The sequence below is a fragment of the Stegostoma tigrinum genome, chromosome 6 (genome assembly GCF_030684315.1).
Source record: "Stegostoma tigrinum isolate sSteTig4 chromosome 6, sSteTig4.hap1, whole genome shotgun sequence".
NCBI lineage: Eukaryota > Metazoa > Chordata > Chondrichthyes > Orectolobiformes > Stegostomatidae > Stegostoma > Stegostoma tigrinum.
The window spans coordinates 78,706,221-78,722,692 of NC_081359.1; the positions used below are offsets into that span (position 1 = coordinate 78,706,221).

Below are 16,472 nucleotides of genomic sequence, written 5' to 3' on the forward strand. Positions count from 1 at the left end.
CCACAATGATGCCACCTGAAGGTTGCAGGAACAGCAACTCATATTCCGCTTGGGAACCCTGCAGCCCAATGGTACCAATGTGGACTTCACAAGCTTTTAAATCTCCCTCTCCCCCACTGCATCCCAAAACCAGCCCAGCTCGTCCCCTCCCCCCACTGCATCACTAAACTAGCCCAGCTCATCCCCGCCTCCCTAACCTGTTCTTCCTCTCGCCTATCCCCTCCTCCCACCTCAAGCCGCACCTCCATTTCCCACCTACCAACTTCATCCCGCCTCCTTGACCTGTCCGTCCTCCCCGGATTGACCTATCCCCTCCCCACCTTTACTCTCCTCTCCACCTATCTTCTCCTCCATCCATCTTCGGTCCGCCTCCCCCTCTCTCCCTATTCATTTCAGAACCCTGTCCCCATCCCCCTCTCTGATGAAGGGTCTAGGCCCGAAACGTCAGCTTTTGTGCTCCTGAGATGCTGCTCGGCCTGCTGTGTTCATCCAGCTACACACTTTGTTATTTTGGAGCGCAGCCCCTTTGTCAGGTGCACCTCTTGAATGTTGTTGGAGCTGCACTCATCCAGGCAAGTGGGGAGTATTCCATCAGATGCCTGACTTGTGTCTTCTAGATGGCAGACAGACTTGGGAGTCAGTAGGTGAGTTACTCGCCACATTATTCCTAGCCTCTGACCTTCTCTTGTAGCCGCTGTGTTTATGTGGAGAGACCAGTTGTGTTTCTGTCAATGGTAACCCCCAGGATGTTGATAGTGGGGAATCAGTGATGGTAACACCATTGAATGTCAAGGGCTAGCAGTTAGATTATCCCTTAGTGGTGATGGTCAGAGCCTGGCATTTATGTGACATGATTGTTACTTGCCACTTATCAGCCCAAGCCTGGATATTGTATAGATCTTGTTGCATTTAAACATGTACTGCTTCAGTATCCAAGGATTTGTGAATAATGCCCAACATTGTGCAATCATCAGTGAACATCTCCGCTTCTGACCTTATGATTGAGGGTAGGTCATTCATGAAGCAGCTGAAGGTGGTTGGGCCTAGAATACTACCCTGAGAAACTCCTTCAGAGATGTCCTGGAGCTGAGGTGACTGACCTCCAACAACCACAACCATCTTCCAATGTGCCAAGCATGATTCTAATTAATAGAGACTTTACTCCCTGACATCCATTGATTCCAGTTTTGCTAGGACTCCTTGATGCCACACTGATTTGAATGTCTGGGGCTGTCACCCTCTCCTCACCTCTGGAATTCTGCTGTTTTTTCCATGTTTGAACAGAGGCTGTAATGAGGTCAGGAGCTGCGTGGCCCTCGCAGAATCCAAGCTCGGTGTCACTGAGCAGGTTATTGCTGAGTAGGTGCTGACACCCTCATTACTTTACTGCTATAAGAGCTGCATTTTCTTTGTAAACACAGCAAGAACTGTGGCTGCTGTAAATCGGGAACAAAAACCGTAATTGCTGGAAAAGCTCAGCAAGTCTGGCAGCATTTGTGGAGAGAAATCAGAGTTAACATTTCCGGTCAACTGACCCTTCCTCAACTTCTTGTTTTGTTTGTGTATTTTCTTTGTGTTCTTTTTTTCTGGCAGTTTTTAAAATCTCATGTTTGGACTTATCAAATTGCTTGCCCAAGCGTGATAATCTCATACTTTGTGATCACAAACTGTGGGTTTTCAGTGGGTAATTGTTAACTTTTGTTTTGCTATTTCATCAAGAGGGAGGCTGCAGAAAGATTTAGACAGTTTAGGAGAGTGGTCCAGGAAATGGCTGATGAAATTCAACGTGAGCAAATGTGAGGTTTTGCACTTTGGAAAAAAGAATACAGGCATGGACTATTTTCTAAACGGTGAGAAAATTCGTAAAGCAGAAGTACAAAGGGATCTGGGAGTGTTGGCCCAGGATTCTCTAAAAGTTAATTTGCAGGTTGAGTCCGTGATTAAGAAAGCGAATGTAATGTTATCGTTTATCTGAAGAGGGTTGGAATATAAAAGCAGTGATGTGCTTCTGAGACTTTATAAAACTCTAGCTAGGCCCCATTTAGAATACTGTGTCCAATTTTGGGCCCCACACCTCAGGAAGGACATACTGGCCCTGGAGCATGTCCAGCGGAGACTCACACGGATGATCCCTGGAATGGTAGGTTTAACATACGATGAACGGCTAAGGATCCTGGGATTGTATTCATTAGAGTTTAGAAGGTTGAGGGGAGATCTAATAGAAACTTACAAGATAATGTATAGCTTAGAAAGGATGGACACTGAGGAGTTGTTTCCGTTAGGCGGTAAGTCTAGGACCCGTGAGCACAGCCTTAGAATTAGAGGGTGTAAATTTAAAACAGAAATGAGGAGACATTTCTTCAGCCAGAGAGTGGTGGGGTTGTGGAATTCATGGCCACGGAGTGCAGTAGAGGCCGGGACGTTAGATGCCTTCAAGGCAGAGGTCAATAAATTCTTGATCTCACAAGGAATCAAGGGCTATGGGGAGAGTGCAGGGAAATGGATTTGAAATGCCCATCAGCCATGATTTAAATGGTGGAGTGGACTCGATGGGCCAAATGGCCTTACTTCCACTCCTCTGTCTTATGGCCTTATGGTCTAAGTCAGGGACAGAGGGAACTTTTGGCAAAGAAAGAAAACAGGGACAAAGAAAGGCATATAACAGAGAATGATAGCAGAAATATAGTGAACATTAAAGGACATAAAAATAAACTTGCTGTTCACATACACACACAATGTCCCAAGCACATCACAGCCAATGAAGCAGTTTGGAAGTGCAGTTATCGTAATATAAGAAGACACAGCTGCCAGTTTGAAGACAACTGATTCTCAGAGATATCAGTGAGTTATTTTGATAAATAAGACATTAGTTGAGGGATAAACATTGGTTCCTATGTTTTGCTTCAAGTGGTCCCATAGATTTTACATATACATCTAAATCAATAGGTGAGACGGTCACTGTTCAGGAGTGAGACAAATCAGTGAAAGAAATTATAGAGAGCTCAGCTGAAATGGTGTAAAGAGCAATTTATCCACTTCCTTGAGAACTCGAGGGAGGTGAGGCTGAGGAGCTCATGCACAGGGCAGGGTTTCAGCTTCTTGGATCATTGGGACCTCTTCAGGGGCAGAGGTGATCTGGAGGGGAATCAACACCCTCGCAGGGAAGCTTGCTAGTGCTACTCGGGAGGATTTAAACTCGAGTAGCAGGGGGCTGGGAACCAGAGCAGCAGATCTGCAAGTGGAGGGATTGAGGGGCAAGGTAAATGTAAGGACCATTAAATCAGAAAGTAAGGACACGCAGAGACATGTAAATGAACACCATGGTACTAATGGGCTGCAATATGTTTATTTCAATGCAAGGAGCATTATAGGTTAGGCAGATGAGTTAGAGGCTGGATCAGTAGATGGGACCATGATGCTGTGGCTGTTACAGAGATGTGGTTGAGAGAGGGATAGGACTGGCTGCTCAACATTCCAGGGTTTCATTGTTTTAGACAAGGTGGAGAAGAAGGTGAAAGAGGTGGAGGAGTTGCATTACTTATCAGGGAGAATGGTACATCTGCACTCAGAGAGGACATGCTGGAGGGCTTATCCACTGAGGCAACATGGGTAGAACTCAAAAATAAGATGGGTACAATCGCTGTGATAGGTTTATAATTTAGGCCTCCCAACAGCCACCAGAAGACTGAGGAACAAATATGTAGGCAGGTTATGGAAAGGTGAAATAAATACAGAGTTGTTATAGTGGGTGACTTTAACTTCTCTGGTTTTGATTGGGACTTCCTTAGAGTAAAAGGCTTAGACGGAATGGAATTTGTTTAGTGCAACCAAGAGGGTTTCTTGAAACAGTATGTAGACAGTCCAACCAGAGGGGCCATACTGGGCCTTGTATTGGGCTAATAAGCCTGGACAGGAGACTAACCTTTTAGTGGGAGAGCATTTTGGTAACAGTGATCATAACTCCTTAAGTTTTAAGATAGCTTCAAACAAGGATAAATCAGGACCTTGCAGGAAGGTACTAAATTAGGGGAGGGCAAATTACATCAGTATTAGGCAGGAGCTAGGGAGTGCTAAATAGGAGAAGCTGTTATCAAGTAAGTCCACATTAGACGTGTGGGAACTGCTTAAAGACCTGCGGGGGAGAGTTTAAGACCAGGATGTTCCAGTAAGGAGGAAAAAGAAGGATGGCAAGATAAGGGACCCTTGGCTAATGAGGAAGGTTGTGATTTAGTCAGAAGGCAAAAAAAAAATGCCTATTTAAGGTTTAGGAAGCTAAAATTGGACAGGGCCTGTGAGGAATACAAAAAAAGCAGGAAAGTACTCAAGCAGGGAATTAGGAGGGCAAGAAGGGGCCATGAAATGACTTTGGCAAGTAGGGCTAAGGAGGATCCCAAGACATTCTACAGATACATTAAAAACAAGAGGAAAACTATGGAGAAGGTGGGACCACTCAAAGATAAAGAAGGGAACTTGTGTTTGGAGGCAGAGGATGTGGGTGAGATCCTAAATGAGTACTTTGCATCAGTATTCACCGAGGAAAAGCATATGGAGGATAATGAGATTTGTGAAGAGCATGCTAATATGCTAGGCCATTTTGAGACCAAGAAAGAAGTGGGTTAGGATCTCTTGAACAGCATTAAAGTGGATAGGTCCCCAGGGCACTATGGTGTCTACCCCAGATTATTGAGAGAGGCCAGAGAAGAGATTGCCAGGGCCTTGACCAAGATCTTTGTATTCTCACTAGCCACTGGAGAGGTCCCAGAGGATTGGCGAGTAGCTAATGTTGTTCCTCTGTTCAAGAAGGAAATAAGGATAATCCCGGAAACTATAGAACGGTGAGTCTCTCATCAGTGGTCGGGAAGCTATCGGAGAGAATTCACAGGGATAGGATTTACGCCCATTTGGAAAATTATGGCCTAATTAGGGACGGTCAGCATGGCTTTGTACAGGGCAGGTCACATCTTACTAACTTGATTGAAATTTTCAAGGAGGTGACTCAGACGATTGATGAGGGTAGAGCAGTGGGTGGTGTTTACATGGATTTTAGTAAGGCTTTTGACAAGGACCCTCAAGGTGTGCTCATCCAGAAGATTAAGATGCATGGAATCCACAGATTCAGAATTGGCTTGCCTATAAATGACAGAGGATTTAGGTGGAAGGGTAATTTTAAGGCTGGAGGGCCCTAACAAGTGATGTTCACAAGGATCCGTACTGGGACCTCTGCTGTTTGTGATAATATATAAATCACTTAGATGAATAAGTACGTGAGGTGGGTTATAGTCAACACAGTGTGGAGCTGGAGGAACACAGCCGGCCAGGCAGCATTAAAGGAGCAGAAAAGTTGACATTTTGAGTCAGGACCCTTTTGCAGAAGAGTTAGTAAGTTTGCAGACGATATAAAAATTGGTGGAGTTGTTGATAGTGTCAAAGGTCGTCAAAGGATACAGCGGGATATAGATCAGTTGTAGGTATGTTGAGGAAATTACAGATGGAGTTTAATCTGGGTAAGTGTGAGGTGTTGCACTTTTGGAGATCAAATGTTAAGGAAAAGTATACAGTTAGTGGCTGGATCCTGAACAGCGTTGATGTACAGAAAGATCTTGGGATTCAAGTCTATAGCTCTCTGAAAGTAGCCATGGAAGATAGGGTGATAAAGAAGGTGTATGGCATGCTTGCCTCTGTTCCTTGGGGAATTGAGTATAAGAGTCAGGATGTCATGTTGCAGCTTTATAAGACATTGGTCGGGTCACATTTCAAGTATTGTGTCCAATTCTGGTCACCATTATAGGAAGGATGTGGAGGTTTTGGATCTGGTGCCGAAGAGGTTTACCAGGAAGCTGCCTAGATTAAAGGGTACGAGCTATAAGAAGGTGCTAGGAAAACTCGGGTTGTTTTCTCTTGAGTGGCAGATGCTGAAGGGAGACTTGATAGAAACCTATAAAATTTTGAGATGCATAGATAGGGTTGACAATCAGAATCTTTTTCCCAGAGTTGAAATGTCTAATACGAGGGGGCGTTTTGTTTAAAGTTAGAGGGGGAAAGTTCAAAGGAGATACGGGGGCAATTTTTTTTTAAAAAGTGGTAGGAGCCTGGAACACACTGGCAGTGGTGGTGGTGGAGGCAGGTACAATACAGGCGTTTAAGAGACTTTTAAATAAGCAAATGAATATGCAAGGAATGGAGGGATATGGGCCTATGGCAGGCAGAGGGATTATTTTCATTAGGTGTCATGTTCGGTCCAAAGGCCGCGTTCCTATGCTGTACAGTTCTATGTTTTATGTTGATAAAAGGTCAAATTAGCAATATTAATTTGCATTGCATTTTACTAATACTAATACACATGTTATATATTTCCAGCAGTTTCTGTTTTACTTCAAATTACCAACATTTGTGCAATAATGTTAGTACTCATTTAAACCATTTATTTACCTTGTAATTTTACTGGTCAATAGTGGGGTAAATCAGAAAGTTCAAAGGTTCTAATCTCAGCACGAGCTGAATTATTTAATCTCAGTAGGAACAGTTACAATTATTAAAATCTTACTGTTGGGTTAGAGTACAAAATTAGAATTCCTACTCCTAATTGCCATCTTGCAACAAACAATGGAAGGGAGCACAGAGGAAAGAAAAAAAACTTCTTGATTCTTTAAAGTTGACAACAGTCAATTGGCCACCAATGAAATATCTCTCCTTCTTTTCCTTTACATTGTGAGAAAATAGACAGGAAAATGGAGACAAATTTTACATTGTTGTTAGGTAAGTAGATTAGATAGACAGACAGATAGATAGATATAGATAGACAGAAAGACAGATGAACAAACAGATAGATAGATAGATAGATAGATAGATAGATAGATAGATAACAGCAGGGCTCACGAAGGCTGCTCACCACCACCTTCTCAAGGGATGAGCAATAAACGTCTGCCCAGTCAGCATCACCTGCATCACAAAGTGAATTAAAAAATATGCAAGGGTTGTATAACAAATGGACAATCTACGATCACGTAGTTTACATTGTCCCCAAGTCCTAAAATTACTTACAGTATATATGAATCACTAGGTGAGATGGCAACAAGAAACAAACATGAACATGGACTTACATTGCCTCTTACGACATAGTTAGAATCTTGCATGATGTCCCTGGCCAGTCCAAAATCACATATTTTTGCTACTTTCCCATGGGTAACTAACACATTCCTTGCAGCCAGATCTCTGTGAATACACTAATAAAGAACAATCATTAATTCACTTTGAAAAAACAAAGCTACAATTTTGGTTATTTGATTCAAAGACTTCTTAAGTAAGCATACACTTTGTGAAGTCAGGAATTCCATCCCTTTGGCAACTTGATATGAAAAGCTCAGGAGATCCTCAAAAGTAAGAACATGCAAATCTTCATCTTCATATCTCCTGGCATTCTGATAGTCAGCTTCTAGATAGAGAAATATTCAAAATGATTGAGTAATTGAAAGTGACTGGCTGTCAAATAATTTCTTATATGCTACTCTGTAGATATTAATCTACACTTAATTTTTTGGCATCTTTAAGTCTTAAGTAATTATTTGTTACATTGGAGAACAGTTAAGTTTGTTGGGAGATTATTGGATATATTTATATATATACACATAGAGAGACAGAGAGAGAGAGAGAGAGAGAGACAGTGTGGTGTGAGATGCAAACTTGTTTCAATATAATGAGTACCTACCATAAATATCAAAAGTTTTCAATTACAGGGCAAATTTTGTTGAGGCAAATGTTCTATTCGTGACTCCACAACAAGGTCTTCATTCATTCTACAGTAAACTGTATATATTACTGTTTTACACCGAGAACTCTCTAGGTTTCCTCTGCTCCACTTTCATGAACCTGCTTCACATATCAGTGCATCTACCTATAACACAGCCACTAAAGCAGCATCATTAAAATAAACACAAAGAACTGCAAACAAAAACAGAAAATGCTGGAGAAACTCAGCAGGTCTGACAGAACCTGTAGAGAGAAAAACAGATTTAATGTTTCAAGTCTGAAGTTCCCTTGTCAGAACGTTCTGCCACCTGCTGAGTTTTGCCTGCACTTTCTGTTTTTGTTCCACTAAAAAAGCAACCTGATTTGATGCTTCTCCGTGACAGCTGACATACTTGAATTGCAGTCTAATATATATATTATATAGTTAGAACATTAAACTTATGTGTTGAATAAGAGTGGATGCTCCCGCCTAAACTGTGTAAGATACCATGTGAACTAGTTACATATGCAGTAAATAGAACACTGACCTTGACTATGGTTTTTTCCATTTGGTTCAAATAAACAACAGACCCGTTACAATGTCATCTGTGTTCTATTTTGCAACACAGCATTTATCCTTGGAGTGACAGAATCAATTGCTTGAGAATTACAGACAAAATTTCTTACCTGTATTTAATGGACATGTTAGTTCATCCTCATGGAATAGTAAATCACAATCACACCCTTGTGACAACATCCCAGAATCAGGTTCTCTATTCATTGGTACATAAGATTGATTTTGCACACAATGTCCAGCTTTGTAGCTGTTCAAAACAGAGAACAAAGAAACTCTATTTTATAAAATAGGTCCCATTCCCACTAACAAATATTTTCCATTGCAAAATAAATACCTATATCAAGTAACAAAATAAGCATTTATTACTGCTTGTAATCAATTCACAATTGATCAGTGGATCTTGTATGATATTCATTTAAAAGTTGTCAGTCTCGCTGTTTGGGAAAATGGGTGGAATTTTCCCCTCCTTATCATGGCAGGAGTAATGGAGAGTATGGTGACAAAAATAGTTGTTTAGTGTGAACCGAGCATGGGTGTTCTGCAAAGCGGTCCCCAAGCCTCCACTTGGTTTCGCCGATGTAGAGGAGGCCACAACAGGAACAGCAGATGCAGTATATCAAATTAGCAGATGTGCAGGTGAACATCTGCTTGATGTGGAAAGTCTTCTTGGGGCCTGGGATGGGGGTGAAGGGGAGGTGTGGGGGCAAGTATAGCACTTCCTGCAGTTGCAGGGAAAAATGCCAGGTGTGGTGGGGCTGGAGGGGAGTGTGGAGCTGACAAGGGAGTCGCAGAGAGAGTAGTCCCTCCAGAAAGCGGAGAAGGGTGGGGAGGGAAAAATGTCTTTGGTGTGAGGTCGGATTACAAATGGCTGAAGTGTCAGAGGATGATGCGTTGGATCTGGAGGTTGGTGGGGTGGTACTTGAGGATGAGAGGGATTCTGTTTTGGTTGTTATTGCGGGGAGGAGGTGTGAGGAATGAGTTGCGGGAAATGCGGGAGACACGGTTGAGGGCGTTCTCGACCACTGAGGGGGGGAATTTGCAGTCCTTGAAAAACGAGGACACCTGAGATGTATGGGAGTGGAATGCCTCATCTTGGGAGCAGATGCGGTCGAGGCAAAGGAATTGGGAATAGGGGATGGCATTTTTGCAGGAAGTTGGCTGGGAGGAGGTGTATTCTAGGTAGCTGTGGGAGTCAGTGGGCTTGAATGGATATTGGTTTCTACGTGGTTGCCAGAGATGGAAACAGAGAAGGAATGAGAGGTATCAGAGATGGTCCAGGTGAACTTAAAGTTGGGGTGGAAGGTGTTGGTGAAGTGGACCTCTCCTTCCTGGATCTCTCTGTTCATCCAGCTCTACACCGTGTTACCTTCTGAATCAGGTAAGGTTTAACACTATGCCATACTAACACTCACAGAATACTAGTGAATTGAAAATTCAGTGGCAAATTTCAATCAGATTGATGATACCTTATTTATATGTTGGTCAGTCCAATAGTGTTTATCACTGATTTTGGAAATTGGAAATAAAATATTTTCTAGTTATATGTTTATGCTTTTTCATAACAAACACAATAAAAATCATTAGGACACTGGAAAAGAATAATACCAACCTTAGATAAATATTTAGTTTACCTGAATTGTTGATCGTTGTAAAGATTATGATAGAAGCTAAAATTGTTCTGTGCAAATACATCAGTCAATGTCTTATGAAATTTCTCCCGGTTATTTCTTAAATAGTTAAGAAGGTCTCCATAGCAACAATACTCAAAGATTAGGTATACTGGGCCTAAAAAATTAAGATTTTGAGTAAGCAATTGGGTAAGTAAGTAAATAGCATGATTTAAATATGAAGACATATGAATTAAGCTTCAAGGAAAATTTTCTTACCAGAAATAGTACAAGCTCCTAAAAGGTTCACAATGTTTTCATGGCGCCCCATGTGAATCATCATTTTCAGTTCAGACATCAAGGCATCTTTTTCAGAAGGCTCATATTTTTCTTTTAAGTATAATAAAATATTTATTGGTCCACACTGAGTTGATTTAAATTATTTTACAAAGCATGATTTGATTTTGATCATTTTTTGAATTGTTTGCACAGCTAATTTAAGTTTTTGAATTTATTCTTTGATATGGGTGTTGCTGACAATGTTGGAATGCATTTTCTATCTTAAGTTGCCCAGAAAGCATTGGTAACATAAATAGCTTGCTGGACCACTCCATACAGCAGTAAAGAGTCAACCACGTTAGTGTGAGATTGAAGACACACAGAGGGAAGACCAGGTAAGAATGGCAGTTGCCTTTTTGTAATTTTCTTCCTCTATTTTTAGAATATTCCAGCAGCTTTTGGTTAAGGTTAATTATACAGCTTTTTATCTGCATATTTTAAAAATTGACTTCAAAATCTCAAACTGCAGTGATGGCATTTAAGTTGATAATGGTAATCAAAATTTTAATTCAGATCTAGACTTTTGTAGAAATGTTACTCTAACAAACTTACTAAGTTAATAAACATATTACATTGCTAGCTATCTTTAGTATGAAAAATATTTATTTACCTCTTATATATTTAAAGAGAAAAAAGAGCCACATAACATTGCCTTGGATTTTACCCCATAAATATCTGAATATTTCAACTTTGTCTCCTCCAGTTTAGGATCAAACCTGCCTTTAATTTTAATAAGATAACAGGTGATTCATAGCATTCTTTATTTGCACAGTGCACAGAGTCAAAATGGTGGAGGAGGTGTGAGTGATGAGTTGCGGGAAATGCGGGAGACACGTATAAGCATGCATAGTTCTGTTCGGGAGTGCGAAGTCCACCATAGAACAAAGCAAAAAAAGAAGGCTTTTTAGGCATATTTGAACCAGGTGTTAGGTATTTACATGCTATTGATCTACAGCAGGAGCATTGTAAGTCTTCCACGAATGGCACTCAGTTGCAGCACTTCGTGCTATCTACAAGATGCACTGCAGAAATTCACCGAGGCTTAGAAAGCACTTTCCAAAACCATTACCACTTCCAGGTAGAAGGACAAGGGCAGAAGATACATGGGAACATGCAAGTCCCCTCCAAGCCACTCATCAGACAGACTTGGACATATATCATTCTCTTTTCAGTGTCTCTTCGTCAAAGTCCTGAACTCCCTCCCTGACAATATTGTGGGTGTACCTATACCAAATGGAATGCAGCAATTCAAAACAACAGATCACCAGCACCTTCTCAAGGCCAACTAAGCTTAGGGAAATAAATTCTGGCCAAGCCAACAATGCTCAAATCCCATGAGTGAATAAAACGCCAAAATTTCTAGGAAGTTAAATTACATTTTCAAAATATTTATTTCATTCTAGGATTAAGACATAAAATCTTCAAGAAAAAAACATTGCCATCAGACAGCAATTCTGTCATTAATGCACCTTCTCAGCTCATTAGTGGGGATTGGTTGGCTCAGTTTGCTGGCTAGCTAGTTTGTAATGCAGAGTAATACCAACAGCTTGGGTTAATTTCCTGCAGCAGCTGAGATTACCATGAAAGACTCTCCTTCTTACCCTCTCCCCTCACCTAAGATGTGATGACCCTCAGGTTAAAGAGAGCAGGGGGTCTTTATTTCAGGTAACTAACAGGAGTCATATCAAATCATTTAAATCACTTTTTGCAAATTTGTTGTCATATACTTCTAAAACTTTATTAAAGTAATTAATCTGTTTATTAGAAATTGTTTAAGATTAATGGGATTGAGAATATGTTGCAGATATTTTCTAATCAATCTGCTCAGAGATATTATTACAAATATGAAGTAGGTGAGACTTGAAGCCAAGCTTCCCTGCATGGGAGGCAGGAACACCACTACTGTGTCACAAGAGCCCTGTGATTAAATACTGTATGTTTATATATCTCCTCTTCCAAGCTACCAATTGGTAGGTGTTAAAATGGTTATGTGGTGTTGGTATCTTTCACATTAGTCTTATTTGAAATTTGATGCCTTGGTGCTATCTACCTCATTATTTACTGTGATATCCTCAATAACAAAAATCCTCTCCAAAATTCCAATGTTGTATTCTGTCCCACAATAAGATTATTTTAATTCCAGGCATCATCTGAATATCTGCTAAAATTAGGGCTGCTACGTTGAAGGAAATTAGAAGTGTCAAGACCAATTCAAATATGGACATAACTGTCTCAAAAAATATACTAATTGAATATATTCTGAAATAAAAACTGTAAAAACTTGCAATTGGTAAAATGCTGTATATGCTCATTAAGTTATAGCTCTATTTTTTTGGAATATTTAGGCTAATGACAAAAATTTGAAATTGAATCAACTGAACATAGAATTTAATTAATATTTTAAAACAATAGTCCCAAGTGAGAGTCAACATTTATACAATTTTTAGCACAAATTTCTACTTAGAACAGTTTGGCACAAGTTGCACATACCCTTCAACATCTTCACAGCCACCTGGACAGGGACATCTGCTTTATTGATTCCATATGCCATGGCTTCCATGACTTTTCCAAATGCACCAGAGCCAAGTACATTCCCTGCAGGTCACAAACGATTAACTAAGAATAATACCAAATTTCTCTGCAGTAAGTATGTATTGTTATATAAAGGATTTTATCTAATTTCAGATTAAAAAGGAAGTAATGAAGTAAATTGGGATTTTATGCTTGAGTGCTGGTTACATATACATGACTGACCTTTTTTCTTTATAGATAAAGTTATCCTACTGTACATTTCTAGCAATTTGTGTTTTTTATTCAATGATACTGGCTCCACTTTTAAAGCTAAATAAATACATTTTCAAGGAACAAAATGCATTTATGCATTATTGAAATAATTCATTGATTTAATTTTCCTTAGAAACCGTTTTCATATTAAGAATGATCAAAATCAGATCTAATCACTCAAATCTAAGTATCTGTTGAATCTGCACAGCCAATTAAATAGTCCTTGGTAATTAATTATGTTTCATTATTTTGCTTGCAAGTTAAGCACCGAACTGCCAAATGATAATGTCAGTGTTTTAAAATAATTAAGATTTTGAAAGTTGTTCCCTTTTTATCTACGCTTGCAGTAAAATGTCACAAAATGACTTGTGTTACTTTAAGTGCATTGGATATAAAAAAAATTACACTGGAGCTGCGTAGCCTGTCTTATTTTGTCACCTTAGATTCATTTATGCTGTTTGAGTGGAAATAGTGACTTTGTATTAGGCATTAGAAAGATGGCCTACCCAGTTCCAAGTTTTCACGAGGAAATTCCCACTTTGGATCATAATCAGTGTGGGTAAAATCAACATAAACATAATCATTCTCAGACGATCCAACAACTTGTATCATGAGGAGCTGCTGTTCATAACCAGGTTGCTGAAATGAAGATCAGAATGAGATTTTACATGAATCAATGTGTAAACTTCTGATATACCAAGAACCATGACGCATCATATCATAAAAGCTGTGTTATAAAATTATAGAACTCTCAACACAATTGGGAAACTGTGACACTACTGGGGTCACAGCATCGAGCAAAGTCTTTAGTCATTTTACAAACAGCACGATCTGGAAAGAATGTTAATCTATTTTAGGATACCACATCTCTCTACTTCCTTGTCCTTTCTTGATTAAGGTAGCTCATGCAACAACAGTGTACAAAGAATGGAACGGCTAAAGTGTTATCTGCTGTTGGAGTTGCAAACCACATACATCCAAGTATATGAAAGCAAAGAAGTATTGACTGTCCTGCTGGTTCCCCTTTTTTTCATATGAAGCAATTTATTTGCACTCTCCATTAACACATCTGGAAATTTTCTGGAGGAGGGGCCATAAAGTGTCAACAGAGATCAGGTAACACACTTAACTTAGTGGTATTCTTTTGCTACAAAACAGACAAGCTATTCAAAGCCACTTCATGAGATCTTAAGTATCAACAAATAAATCTGTGCACATGATCATAGCACAATTTTGGGGTTGTATGCAGTATCTCTCTTGAGATCACTTGTTGTGCTCTCGGGTGATGTGCTGTGCTGAAGTCAGATACTTGCACACAGAGAGAAACGTGAGGAAGATGAAATACCTTCAAACATTTCTGACGGCTGGTTATAAAGTGATACTAACAGAAACCTTATGACTGGAAACATTCACCTATGAAGACTAAGTTTTAAAATTGAGCCCATTTGATGTTATAAGAATTTTATCATAAGATTACATCATTTATCAGAATTGTAAAATCAGTCATGAATGTTGACAGTCGAAGATAGAGCCATATCATGAATGCTGTGCTTAGTTTTGAATTCTTTATTGCACCTACAATGCTATAATTCTGGAGCAAAAAGTGATGTTGAATGCTGCAAGTAATATCTGACAGAAATCAGAAGGTATGACTGTCAGAATAGAGCTGTGTTACACTGTATAGAGACAGAATAATGACTTATTAGAAGTATTCAAAATGATATTAGGAATTGACAAGGCAAATATTGAGAAATGAAGACTTGAAATTGGCATAAAATTGATCACATGAGTTTTCTGTTCTGCTCATGCGTGTTGATATGAATGATTTTTATCAGGCAGATGAAGTACTTGCCAGAGTCAAGGGAGTGCCAGATACACTTTGGGATATTAGGGTCACATTGTGTCAATAGGACCATTGTAGAATCTCAATGCAATCTCCATAGTATAAATTACCCTATCAGGTAAAAGTAATTTGGTCCAGAGAAACACCACAAAGAAGATTTGGAACACCTTCCCCAGACTCAACCTCAACTAAATTCTTCAAAAACTACTGGGTGTCTTGTAATACACCATTATCACATTTGCCCAGGTTAGAACATTGAACATAGAGTATAGAACAGTACAGCACAAGAACAGGCCCTTTGGCCGATGATGTATATTTCTACACATGATGCCAAATGAAACTAATCCCTTATGACTTTGCATGGTCCATATCCCTCCATTCTTTGCATATTTATGTGCTTATCTAAAAGCCCCATAAATGCCCTTATCGTATCTACCTTGACCACCACCCCTAGCAGTGCATTTCAGGCTCCTACCATGCTGTGTGTATAAAGCTTGCTCCTCACATCTCCTCTGAACTTTTCCCCTCTAACCTTAAAGGTATGACCCCTAATATTAGACATTTCAACTCTGGGAAGAAGACTCTGACCGTCAACCGTATCTATGCCTCTCATAATTTTATGGACTTCTATCAGTCTCCCCTCAGCCTCAGTTGGTGGATTGTTTTTGGACCACCATCTTTTGCCACATCCCTTTCATTTTGGGTGGAAAGTTGGTTAGAGACCAAAAGACCCAATTCTATCGATATTAAATAATTGAGATTTCCCAGTTAACATTAAGCATGCTCCGGGATATAAATATGTAGAGGGAGACTCATAATGAATACGAAAACAACTAAGGTCTTCAACTAATTTTCAGGATTCTTTAAAAGTATGTGGATACTCCTTCTGGTGAGCAGCAAAGGGCCTATAGGTGTTACATAACCTCATCCCATTTTTATGCAGTTCCCAGGCAATGTATAGAAACTAGTGACAATTCCCAAAATGAAAATCAAAGCAGGCATCTGGAAGATTCCGCTCACCACTTAGGAGGCCTATCATCTGCCTGATAATGGCCCTGGTGGAAGAATGGACTTCAATTTATCAACGTTTGCCACTGCTGAGTGCACTATGACACAAGTGAAACACAGAGAACTGCATGAGACGGCTCACTTACAGATCATGGAGAACATCCATGAAACTCCCCAAATCTGATAATTAGTCAATTTTTGGTTATGGTCCTTATGAAGGAAGGTACAGAAAATCTTCTAGACATACTAGATAACCAAGGAACTTATGAGACTGAGGAACATAAAGAAGGTAGTAAATGGTAGTAATTGAAAACTTAATTGGATTGAAGTTTAAGAAATACATTGGACCAGATGGGCTGCATCCTAAAGTGTTGGGGGAATTTTCCACATTTTATCTAAGTGTGAGGGATAGCTGTTGACTAACATGCCACCGCTGTTGGTGAAATAAGTCACCAGATCACCACAGTAAGAGCTGATAGACAGCAAAGGTGCATATGTCACCCTGATGCAGGCCTCAACACTGGGGACTTGGGTTGGCAAAAATGCCGGTCAGTCAGCGGTCAGCAACTTCTGAGTCCCAAAATCCACC

At 39.9% G+C, this 16,472-nt stretch overlaps 1 protein-coding gene across 5 annotated transcripts in view; it reads right to left on the bottom strand.

Annotated features, from left to right (window-relative positions):
- flt3 (fms related receptor tyrosine kinase 3) overlaps window positions 1-16,472 on the bottom strand; it is a 126,188-nt gene that overhangs the window by 10,246 nt on the left and 99,470 nt on the right. For all 5 annotated transcript variants that reach the window (XM_048533162.2, XM_059646688.1, XM_048533161.1 and 2 more), the window contains 7 exons: window positions 13,539-13,671; window positions 12,739-12,843; window positions 10,189-10,299; window positions 9,934-10,087; window positions 8,413-8,549; window positions 7,311-7,432; window positions 7,101-7,223 (listed from right to left, as the gene is read on the bottom strand). In XM_048533162.2, coding sequence (XP_048389119.1) covers window positions 7,101-7,223; window positions 7,311-7,432; window positions 8,413-8,549; window positions 9,934-10,087; window positions 10,189-10,299; window positions 12,739-12,843; window positions 13,539-13,671 — 885 coding nt within the window. The remainder of the gene's footprint in view (window positions 1-7,100; window positions 7,224-7,310; window positions 7,433-8,412; window positions 8,550-9,933; window positions 10,088-10,188; window positions 10,300-12,738; window positions 12,844-13,538; window positions 13,672-16,472) is intronic.